This window comes from Dasypus novemcinctus, chromosome 7 (genome assembly GCF_030445035.2).
Source record: "Dasypus novemcinctus isolate mDasNov1 chromosome 7, mDasNov1.1.hap2, whole genome shotgun sequence".
Lineage (NCBI taxonomy): Eukaryota > Metazoa > Chordata > Mammalia > Cingulata > Dasypodidae > Dasypus > Dasypus novemcinctus.
In genome coordinates, this window is record NC_080679.1 from 44,376,041 (window position 1) to 44,388,682 (window position 12,642).

A 12,642-nucleotide genomic window follows, 5' to 3' on the forward strand; every position below is an offset into this window, starting at 1 on the left:
TTTGGTGAGATATTCATAAATCCATTACCTATTACAAGGTCCTGTAGATGTTTCCCTACACTGCTTTCTAAGGTTTTTATGGTCTTGGCTTTTATATTTAGGTCTTTGATCCATCTTGAGTTGATCTTTGTATAAGGTGTGAGATGGTAATCCTCTTTCATTCTTCTACATATGGCTATCCAGTTCTCCAGACACCATTTGTTGAATAGGCCACTCTCTCCCAGTTGAGAGGGTTTGGTGGCTTTATCGAATATTATGTGGTTGTATATGTGAGGTTCTATATCAGAGCTTTCAATTCGATTCCATTGGTCTATATGTCTCTCCTTATGCCAATACCATGCTGTTTTCACCACCGTAGCTTTATAGTATGTTTTGAAGTCAGGTAGTGTGATTCCTCCAATTTCGTTTTTCTTTTTCAGTATGTCTTTGGCTATTCGGGGTCTCTTTCCTTTCCAAATAAATTTCATAGTTAGTTTTTCTAGTTCCTTAAAGAAGGCTGCATTGATTTTTATTGGGATTGCATTGAATGTGTAGATCAATTTTGGTAGGATAGACATCTTAATAATGTTCAGTCTTCCTATCCATGAACAAGGAATAGTCTTCCATTTATTTAGGTCTTCTTTGATTTCCTTGAACAATCTTGTATAGTTCTCAGTGTATAAGTTCTTTACCTCTTTAGTTAAATTTATTCCTAAGTATTTGATTTTTTTATTTACTATTGTGAATGGTATTTGTTTCTTGATTTCCTCCTGATCTTGCTCATTATTGGTGTACAGAAATGCTACTGATTTTTGCGCATTGATCTTATAACCTGCGACTTTACTAAACTCATTTATGAGTTCTAGAATCTTCGTTGTAGATCTCTCAGGGTTTTCTATGTATAGGATCATGTCATCTGCAAATAATGAAATTTTGACTTCTTCCTTTCCAATTCGAATGCCTTTTATTTCTGGTTCTTGCCTCAGTGCTCGAGCAAGTACTTCTAAGACAATGTTAAATAGGAGCGGCGACAGTGGGCATCCTTGTCTTGTTCCTGAGTTTAGAGGGAAGGAGTCTAGGATTTCTCCATTGTAAACAATATTGGCTTTAGGTTTTTCATATATACTCTTTATCATGTTCAAAAAATTTCCTTGTATTCCAATCATTTGGAGTGTTTTTATCAAGAAAGGGTGCTGTATTTTGTCAAATGCTTTTTCTGCATCAATAGATATAATCATGTGATTTTTTTCCTTCAATCTGTTTATATGGTGTATTACGTTGATTGATTTTCTTATGTTGAACCATCCTTGCATACCTGGGATGAATCCCACTTGGTCGTGGTGTATAATTCGTTTAATGTGTTGTTGAATACGATTAGCAAGTATTTTGTTAAGTATTTTTGCGTCTAGGTTCATTAGAGAAATTGGTCTGTAATTTTCCTTTCTTGTGATGTCTTTGTTTGGCTTTGGTACTAGGGTAATGTTGGCATCATAGAAGGAGTTGGGTAATGTTCTTTCTGTTTCGATGGTTTGGAATAGTTTCAGCAGGATTGGTGTCAGTTCTTTCCGGAATGTTTTATAGAATTCACCTGTGAAGCCATCTGGCCCTGGGCTCTTCTTAGTTGGGAGATTTTTAATAACTGATTCTATCTCTCTGCTTGTGATTGGTTTGTTAAGATCATCAATTTCTTCTTTTGTCAATATGGGCTGTTTATGTGTTTCTAGGAATTTGTCCATTTCCTCTAGATTGTCATTTTTGTTGGAATATAGTTTTTCAAAATATCCTCTTATGATAGTCTTTATTTCTGTGGGGTCAGTGGTGATATCGCCTTTCTCATTTCTTATTTTGTGTATTTGCATCTTCTCTCTTTTTTTCTTTGTTAGTGTTGCTAAAGGTTTGTCAATTTTGTTAATCTTCTCAAAAAACCAGCTCTTGGTCTTGTTTATCTGTTCAAGTGCTTTCTTATTTTCTATTTCGTTTAGTTCTGCTCTTATCTTTGTTATTTCCTTCCTTCTTCTTCCTGTTGGGTTACTTTGTTGTTGTTTTTCTAATTCCTTCAAATGTGCAGTTCTTCAATTTTTGCTCTTTCTTCTTTTTTGATATATGAATTTATGGCTATAAACTTCCCTCTCAGTACTGCTTTTGCTGCATCCCATAAATTTTGGTATGTTGTGTTATCATTATCATTTGTTTCAAGGTAGTCATTGATTTCTTTTGAGATTTCCTCTTTGACCCACTGTTTTTCTAAGAGTGTGTTGTTTAATTTCCAAATCGTGGTGTGAAATCTGGGCTTCTTTCCCTTGCAAATCTCCAGCTTGACTCCACTGTGGTCAGAGATAATGTTTTGTATGATTTCAATCTTTCTGAATTCGTTCAGCCTTTCTTTGTGGCCTAGCATATGATCTATCTTGGAGAATGATCCATGTGCGCTTGAGAAAAATGTATATCCTGCTGTGTTTGGGTGTAGCGATCTATATATGTCTATTAGATCGAGCTCCTCTAATATACTATTCAGATGTTTTGTTTCTTTGGTGATTCTCTTTTGAGATGTTCTGTCCAGAGTTGATAGTGGTGTATTAAAATCCCCCACTATAATTGTAGATGTATCTATTCTTTCACTTAGTTTTTCCAGCGTTTGCCTGACGTATTTAGAGGCACCCTTGTTAGGGGCATAGATATTTATGATTGTTCGATCTTCTTGACAGATTTTCCCTTGGACTAAAATGTAGTATCCTTCTTTGTCTCTCACAATTGTTTCACATTTAAAGTCTATTTTGTCTGATATTAATATAGCTACTCCTGCCTTTTTTTGGTTATTGTTAGCTTGTATGATTGTTTTCCAGCCTTTCACTTTCAATCTCCATGCGTCTCTGGGTCTAAGATGTGTCTCTTGTAGACAGCATATGGATGGGTCATATTTCCTTATCCAATGTCCCAATCTGAATCTTTTGATAGGTGAGTTTAATCCATTGACATTCAGTGTTATTACTATCAAGGAATTATTTGTGTTAGCCATACTTTGATTGGATTTGTGTTTGTCATATTTTGTTTGTATATTTTTTTTTGTCTTTTTTGTTGTTGTTGTTGGTCTTATACTCTCCTCCAACTTTGCCTTTCCTGTTTTTTCCTTTCTTCCTGCAGCACTCCCTTTAGAATTTCTTGAAGGGGAGGTTTCTTGTTGGTATACTCTTTCAGTTTCTGTTTGTCTGGAAATATTTTGAACTCTCCATCATATTTGAATGCTAGTTTAGCTGGATAAAGTATTCTTGGTTGGAAATTTCTTTCCCTTAGTACCTTGACTATATCATACCACTGTTTTCTTGCCTCCATGGTTTCAGAAGAGAAATCAGCACTTAATCTAATTGAGCTTCCCTTGTATGTGATGGTTTTCTTTTCTCTTGCTGCTTTTAGGATTTTCTCTTTGTCTTGAGCATTGGATAATTTGACAAGTATATGTCTTGGGGTGGGCCTGTTGGGGTTTATGACTTGTGGAGTGCACTGTGCTTCTTGGATATGTACATCTGTCTCTTTCAGTAGATTTGGGAAGTTTTCAGCCATTATTTCCTGCAACACTCTTTCTGACCCCTTTCCCTTCTCTTCACCTTCTGGAATGCCTATAATACGTATGTTTGAGCGTTTTGCATTGTCATTCAGGTCCCTAAATCCTAATTGGATTTTTTCTATCTTCTTATTGACCCCTTCTACTATCTGTTTGATTTCTGATGTACTGTCTTCCACATCACTAATTCTCTGCTCTGTCTCTTCTAGTCTGCTGATATTTGCTGCAAGTGTATTTTTGATTTCTTGAACTGTGGTGTTCATTCCCATCATATCTGTTATGTTTTTGCGTATGTCTGCAATTTCCCCTCCAAGTGATGTCTTCATGTTGTTAACCTCTTTCATTACTGCATCAAATTTGTCGGTGATAAATGTTCTGAGATCTTTCATTGCTTGTGCCAAGTTTTGCTCCCCTTCGTGATTATTGGTTTGTTGATTGGATTCAGCCATGTTTTCCTGATTATTGGTTTGGTTCGTAGATTTTTGTTGCTTTCTGGTCATCTCTTTATTTTGACGAATTTAATCAGTTCCTTAGCTTCTTTGTCTGCTCTTGGAGGTTAATTAGTTGTTATTTTTGCACAGGTGTTATATCTTCTCTTTGTCACTTTTTTCTTCTTATTCTAGTTACTTGTTGTTGGTTAAGTTCACTTTAGAGGAAAGTATTAGTGTTGGGGAAAGGCAATTGTGTAAGCAAGGGAAAAGTGTAAAGTTGTATTGGTGATGTATGTTAATAAAGCAGGAATATGAGATCTGGAAGGATGGAGGTTAGATTCATGTAGATTGTATAGGGTTATAGCTGTAGGTAGAGTACCTTTTATGAAGTTGATGACTGAATTTGGGAGGAATATGGTATGAACTACACAGCTATTGTTTTCATGAGAGAGGGAAAAAGAAAAGAAAGGTAATAGTTTCAAGAGTGGATAATAGACAGAAAACAGAACAAAGGTATTAGAAATTAAGAGTTAGACACTTTGTGGATCAAAGAACGGGAGGTGGGGGGTGGAATATAGGAGAGACAGTAGATGATAGTGGATATCAAGATGCAGGGGAAGGGGGATAGTGTAGGTAGCCTAAATCAGTTCACACAGAAATGAGGCAGTGGAGGATGGGAAAACCCAGCAAATGTGAGGTGTTCCCTGTAGCACCTATTGTATACTTGAATTAAAGTAAAAATAAGTGGAAGATGAGGGACAAGAGGGAAAGAGAAAACCGAAAAAAAAAAAAAAAACAGACTAATTATAATAAAGAAAAAAGAAAGGCAAGAAGAAAGGAAGAAAGAAAAAGAGGATGGGCAAACGGTGGGGAACGGATAGGGAGAAGAGAGATACAGGTACACACGTGTCACAATTGCAACACTATCTAAAACAACAACTTCCCCCCGCTTTGCCCTAAAACCCCCCCGTCTGTCTGCCCAAATGGGTCTGCAAGCACCTCCCTTCCCACAAACCCCCAATAGGCCGCCCAGGGCCCACGAACTCCCCAGTACTGCAGATGCTCAAAAAAAAAAAAAAAAAAAAAAAATTAAGTAAAATTAAAAAAAAAAACAAACAAACAAAAAAAAACAAAAACAAAAAAAAACAAAAAAAAACAGAAACCCCTCCGCAGGCCCGGCTCCGCCCGCCGCGGAGGCTTGGACCGGCTCTGCCCGGCTCCTCACGCCGCCTTGGCCTGGCCTGGCTCCGCCCAGCTCCGCTCGCTACAGCGGCCCAGCCGGCTCCGGCATCCACCTCCCGCCACCGCGGCCTGGACCGGCCCTGCCCGGCTCCGTACCCGCCGCGGCCTGAACCGGCCCCGCCCGGCTCCAAGCGCTACCGCGGCCCGCAGCCGGGGCCTGCACCGGCCCCGCCCGGCTCCAAGCGCTACCGCGGCCCGCAGCCGGGGCCTGCACCGGCCCCGCCCGGCTCCAAATGCTACCGCGGCCCGCAGCCGGGGCCTGCACCGGCCCCGCCCGGCTCCACCCGCCCGGCTCCAAGCGCTACCGCGGCCCGGCCCGGCCTGGCTCAGCCCCACCGAGCGGGGCTAGATGCCTCGTCTCCGCCTACCCAAGAAGGGAATCCTCTACATGTAGCTGGGATCTCCGTGTATATTTCACAGACGAATCCTCTCTGTTACCTTCCCTCCAAATCGATGTCCAGACACCTCCGGACCAGCAAAAATCCCGAAACAATCCGGTCCCAAAGAGTCTCCAACGCCGCCCAGCCGATTCCCTGCAGAAGACTCTAACAGGGATGTTCACTCAGCCGCCATCTTGCCCCCTCTCTCCTTATTCTTTTATAGTATATATACTTTTATAGTCAGTTTGTGGAATATGACTCAATTTCTAGCTTTTCAAACTCTTTCATTTATAATCTGTCACATGGTTTGTTTTATGATGTGCAGTTTACTCCAATTGTGTATTTGGTAAGAGCTCCAGTCATAGACCATGCATCTGTTACATAATGTGCAGTTTGATATAACTTAGTAAACTTGTCTTTACTACTTCTAAGTATAGTTGCTATGCAAAATATGAAAGCATGTGAAATTTTTTTTGACTTAACGAAGTTCCATTCTAAATGCAAGTGTCCTTATCAAAAATATATACTAGAGGGAAGTGGACTTGGCCCAATGGATAGGGCATCCTCCTACTGCATGGGAGGTCCGCGGTTCAAACCCCGGGCCTCCTTTAACCGTGTGGAGCTGGCCCGTGGGCAGCACTGATGCGCACAAGGAGTGCCCTGCCACGCAGGGGTGTCCCCTGTGTAGGGGAGCCCCACGCGCAAGGAGTGCACCCCGTAAGGAGAGCAGCCCAGCGCGAAAGAAAGTGCAGCCTGCCCAACAATGGCGCCACATGTGCGGAGAGCTGACACAACAAGATGATGTATCAAAAGGAAACACAGATTCCTGGTGCTGCTGATAAGGATAGAAGCAGTCACAGAAGAACACACAGCGAATGGACACAGAGAGAAGACAACTGGGGGGGGAGGGGAGAAAAATAAATAAATAAATCTTTTGAAAAATATATACTAGATAAGTTTCTCTTTTAGTGAAAGACGCACATCATTTGTCTTTGGCAGGTTCTGTAAGTAATGGCATTACTTAACTTAAGTCCTTCTTTTCTTTCAGGGATAAAAGAGGAATAGAAGGTAAAAGAAGATGCTGGGATCTGAACGTGGTGTTGTTGAAGAATGGTTATCAGAATTCAAGGTAGATTGGATTGGGGATAAGAATGTGTCGTATAATTTTAGATGTTAGTAATTCAAACAGCTAGTGAATATGTATTCTGTTGAGAAACCTATACAAATGTTATGTGATGTGAAAATGCTAAAATAACATTTTTATAATTGCAATTCTGAAATAATAGCGCTAATGGCTTGAGGGCTAGAGGGCAATATGAAAAAATGAAAATAGTTTTTAGGGTTAATGTGGGGCATATCTAAATTTCTAAATATATTCATTAAAAGAGAAGAAACCTCCAAGCTTTAATAAGGTATAAAATAGGATTAATGCCTTATATTTTTATTTTCTATAATTAAAAATCTCTCACTGATTTCATTGAAAACTATATAATTTATGAACTCTATGAAAACACATGTTTTATAAAAACAAAATGTCAATTGAAATATGCTCTACATTATTTGATTATTAGGTCAGATTAGTTTAAGATGACTTGTTTTGGCAAGTCTTGTTAAAATTAGAGATTTCTAATTTTTCATGGTTGAATAGTTAGAAAAATTGTTAATATAACATCTTAATAATTTGTTTCATTAACTTATTTTTTTCTTGTATTATTTTCACTTTTTTCTTAGTGACTTCTTTATAAATTTTTTCAAGAGCAACTCATGTAAAATAATGTTCCTGATTTCCCAAATAATAAATTCACTTTTTGTTTTCCTTTGGTGGTTTCTTATAGGCATTACCTGACACTCAGATCACCAATTATGCAGCAACTTTACACCGGAAAAAAACATTGGTACCAGCCCTCTATAAAGTTATTCAAGATTCGAATAATGAGGTAGGAAAGTTTGTAGGAAAAGTAATTTCAAGACAGTAAAATGAAATAGGTGTAGTAAAACACATACATATATATATAAGTTTTGTAATTTTCCCTCATATTAAAAAAAAAGAAAATCTTTAACTTGTGGAATTAGAAAACTTTCTTTCTGCTGTCTTTCATTCTTATAGTTGCTTTGGCTTTCTCTACCCTCCTCTCCCTTTCTATATTTTAAATATGTTTTGATCAAATTTGTTCCTATTGAGGGCAGTATGTTTTGATTCTTGTTTTGAGTGACCATTGTCTCAATAGATTATTTAATTTGAAACTTTTATCTGTGAATGTTTCCTGTTCCAGAAGCCAGATTTTATCCTTTTACCAATTTTAGATCTGTTTTAAATATGCTTACATTTATTTTATTGACAATATAGAACTATGTATAATCACTCTAATCATTGAAATCAGACAAAACACAAAATACTGCTAGCAAATTTAGCTTAAAAATGTTCAGAGAAAGCATTTTTCAGTCTTAATAGTCAAGAAAATAACCTTGGAATAAGAATTTTCTATTACTCAGTCTTGAGATAGAAGCAAAAAAATTGCAACTATTGAGTCTATGTTAACTTATGCAAAATACACACACTCCCTTTCCATTAACACTTTAGTATGACATAAAATTTTATCACCACTGATTTCATGTATCTTAAAAAATGAAAATGAAAGGACCACACAGGAAAGTAGCTTCTTATCTTCCCAGATACAGCCTCCCAGAGTGCCTCTGCTGTGTATTGGAGTGAGTTTGAAGAAGTTCAGGTAATCATCTCCTAACCAGCAGTTTAACTTAAAGTGCATCTTTAGTTTTGTCCTATCACTAAAAGATTGCTTATTAACCTTTCTTTTCTATCTCCTCAACTTGGATGGGTGGTCAGGTAGACTTGCATCTGTTGCTATTTATAGCAGCAATTGCAGGATTCACTTGCCTCTATTTCTCTTGCTACATACTTCTATGTTTTATAAGTGTAGGTATGGATAATGTACATATATGCATATCTTTCTTGGTCAGCAGTTTTCAAAGTTCTGTGTTTGAATAATGAACCTGTGTATTTCATACCTTATGTTTTGTGCTGACTTAACATTTAAACTTTGCTTATTAAAATTTGGCTGTTTTATGTTTTTCTTTAGATTGTTAGCTCTTCATGGGCACTGTTTATATTCTAGATGTTACTTCCCTAGAATCTAGTGTTTTATCATGTACATAATGAACAATTAATAAATATTGGTTGGAAGAACAGTGAAATAAAAAAGATTCTAAAATGCTGTCATTTTCATTAGGATTCACAAATGTATGAAAAGTATCCTTATCTTTTTTTATTTTCTTTTTTAATTTTTTACTTGCCTACTACCAAAAATTATACTCTTTGCATTGTCAGTTTATACAAGGTATAAAAATTCTTTATCCTTAGTTCTGTCCTTTGATAGATGTTAGTTGGTACTGTTGACAACTGAGAATTACCTGGCAAGGGTGTAGATCTTTTGTAAATGTGCCAGTAATGAACCCTCATTGAAGGAAGGAAAGGGAGTATAATGGCAAGGAAGTATTAATGGAATCTGGTAAACTTGAATAAATATGCTTGATTTTATAAATGTTTAGCTAATACCATGGCTTGAAAAATTACAGTGTATACCTTTCTAAATAATTGTCAATAGTCATAAAAAGAAAATAGAAATGATATATTCCTTTGTAAAGTCTTGTTCAGTAATTATGTTGTTATTCTTACCTAAAAGAAGATAAAGAAAAAATAATATTTTCTTTCCTTAGATTACCATAATTTTGGGGGGATACCTTGAGGCAACCCCAAAATATATCGTAGGTTTACAAGTGTGATTGGGAGTTGTCCTAGAATGGGTTATTTCTTTTGTTTCATTTTAGTATTTCATTAACATTTAAGAATATACTCCAGTTCATATATTAAGTTCTGGGTTAGAAAAAGAAGAGAAATGATACATAAATATAAAAATTTAAGTTAGAAGTTAGAAATTTTAATTTTTCAGTAAAATACTGGTTTCTAAGTTGAGTAAATCTTAAAAAACATACATATATATCAAAATTAATACTTCAAAATGTCTTTTACAGAGGTGTCACTTCATGAATCTCTTTGGTTTTCCAACAGTCCTCCCTAATATTACCCAAAATATTTTTATAATGTTTAAAAATTGCTTTCTAAAATCTCTTTATATTCTTTTGTAAACTTTTGGTATTCCCTTGAGAGGATACTTTGATTTTTTCCAAACCACCAAAACTTTATCATGTAATAGCGTGTTAAATATAATAGAAGTTCAGGTGAGACATTCTTGAAGGATCTGTTGGAGTAAGAACTTTAATAACCATAACTTTAATATTCATAAATTCCCAAGCATATCACCTTTTTAGGTCTCATCATTTTGCCTTTACCTCCCTCCCTCATCCCCAGCACATTTGTGTTTTCTTTTGGGAATTATTTTATACATAGAAACTACATTTAGGTCATTTCACAAGGATCAGTATTTATATAGTGACAATAAAATAAAGGCAAATTGCTTTGCCTACATTGGTTGGTGGTACTTTGCTGATACCAGGTGGTTCATAAAATACCAGAGGCCTTTTATACTGTTTTTTGGTCAGAGTTGTGACTGATTATGAAATAATAAAACTCTTTGTCTAGCGTGACTTCTAAACTGACACTGAAAGCATTTCCCAAAGATGTGTTCCAAGAATATTTTGAACAGGGGGAAGCGGACTTGGCCCAATGGTTAGGGTGTCCGTCTACCACATGGGAGGTCCGCAGTTCAAACCCTGGGCCTCCTTGACCCGTGTGGAGCTGGCCCATGTGCAGAGCTGATGCACGCAAGGAGTGCCCTGCCATGTAGGGGTGTCCCCCGCATAGGGGAGCCCCACGTGCAAGGAGTGCGCCCTGTAAGGAGAGCCGCCCAGCATGACAGAAAGTGCAGCCTGCCTAAGAATGGCGCCACCCACACGGAGAGCTGACACAACAAGATGACACAATGAAAAGAAACACAGATTCCCGTGCTGCTGACAACAACAGAAGCGGACAAAGAAGAAGACGCAGCAAATACACACAGAGAACAGACAACCTGGGGCGGGGGGGGAAGGGAGAGAAATAAATAAATAAATACTTTTTTTTTAAATGTAGAAATTAATATTGAGAATTTATTTTTAAAGTATTATATAGGTATAAGTGCCTTTAAAAAAATATTGCTACAGGCCAAAGAATGGAAATAACTAATGCACTTCATTTTTCTTTTAGCTTCTGGAGCCTGTCTGCCACCAGCTGTTTGAGCTCTATCGTAGCTCTGAAGTTCGACTTAAGAGGTTCACACTGCAGTTCTTGCCAGAATTGATATGGGTATACCTACGTCTTACAGTTAGCCGAGACAGGCAGAGTAATGGTTGCATTGAAGCACTTCTGTTAGGAATTTATAATTTGGTAAGTTGAAAATGATAGAAAATTTTGGAAATTTTCAGAATTTTTTTTTTAAATCCTTTGAAATAATACTTAAAAAATGTTTGGAGAAAAACAATTGAAATATCTAATTCTTTTGTCATAATTAAAATTAATGCCCAAGTGCTTAATAAGTATTTACTGCTATGTATTCTATAAAGTAGGTGAAGCTATTATAAATGATAACATTGTCAATATTTAATGACCTATTTCTTTTGTTTGGCCAATTTTTATTAATACCTTCTGCATAAGGCATTGATAAATACAAAGAATTAGACATGGCATCTGCTTTTAAAACATTTCTGTACTAGAGAAGGCATGTTTATAGAGGACTATAATGCAGTTTGTATGGTAAGATGATTTTAGAGAGAAACCTCAGATATTAACTGAAGTTCTCATGGCAGACTTTAAAGTGAAGAGTTTAGCCTTGCTTTATTAAGTACTGGAAAAGCAATTAGAAATTTTTGATCAGAAGAATGGCATTAACTATTACTAAGAAGGTAAATGTGGTGGTGGTATACAGAGAGACCTTGGACTTAATACATTGAATTTAATCTTTATTTTGAAGGCTACTTATATAACAGGTAGTAAGTGGGAGAAGTGGATATGAGATTTCTGTTTCTCTAAGGAGATTTTTCTCTAAGGGGGGATATCAGATAAGGGAAAAAGTACAGTGTACTGTTATAGCCTATTCCAGTTTTTAAAATCTGGGTAAGAACAGAATGGAAACTTAAAGAGAAGTCATTAACATTTCTGGATGCTAGAGGGCTTGCGTGGAAGAAACTTGAAGATGAGATTTCATTATTTCGGCAAGATGGAGCGAGTATGCTAGAAAGGAAAGAATTTAAAGGTCACGATGACTATATGAAACAAATTCAGAAGGTGGGGGAAACTTAGGGAACATGGAAACATCTAAGTGGGACCCTTCTGAAGGTTTTGGCAGCACAGCTCCTTTTCTTAGACAATGCAAGGAAACAAAATAGCACTTCATGTTCCTCTTCCCACATTCATGCACCTTTGTACAAAATTGGACAGTTACCTGAACTCATCTTTGTTTGTTTTTTAAATTTTTATTTTAGTAACATATAAATATATATACCCAAACATTTTCCCATTTAACCACATTCAAATATATGATTCAGTGGTAATAACTACATTCACATTGTTGTGCTGTAAACTTATCTTTAATAATTGTTTCATAATATATATTTGATACTGTTATTTGTAGAACATTGTTCTTCAAAGGAATTCTTAAGTACCTTAAAGATTATTTTTCTATATTTTCTCATGAGTCCTAGTTTAGGATATTAGTGTTAAAATTCCTGCCCTTTGAAGTTTTATATTCTGTGTATTTAGTATATACTGTAATTGAACACTCCATATAATAAAGTTTAGCTCTATGGTTGAGAAGTAGTAAGTGCAGGAAGATGGAGTCTTAAAATAAATACCTTTCTGCTCCAGTGCTCACCCCTGTAAGAATTATCACTTAAAAATGAGTGGAAAACATTTCTATCGGTAGATTGTATATCTGAAGGAAGAAACATGGGCTTTAGAATCACTTGTAACCATTTCAGAATCAGGCCCTCCACTTTAAGCTGTTTTAAATTTGGACAAGTTACTTAATATCTTGACTTC

The 12,642-nt window shown here is 36.6% G+C and overlaps 1 protein-coding gene across 13 annotated transcripts in view; it reads left to right on the plus strand.

Annotated features, from left to right (window-relative positions):
• Window positions 1–12,642, plus strand: part of HYCC2 (hyccin PI4KA lipid kinase complex subunit 2) — a 128,628-nt gene that overhangs the window by 67,695 nt on the left and 48,291 nt on the right. For all 13 annotated transcript variants that reach the window (XM_004458915.4, XM_058300395.1, XM_004458914.5 and 10 more), the window contains 3 exons: window positions 6,640–6,720; window positions 7,427–7,528; window positions 10,813–10,992. In XM_004458915.4, coding sequence (XP_004458972.1) covers window positions 6,670–6,720; window positions 7,427–7,528; window positions 10,813–10,992 — 333 coding nt within the window. In that variant the 5' untranslated portion in view covers window positions 6,640–6,669. The remainder of the gene's footprint in view (window positions 1–6,639; window positions 6,721–7,426; window positions 7,529–10,812; window positions 10,993–12,642) is intronic.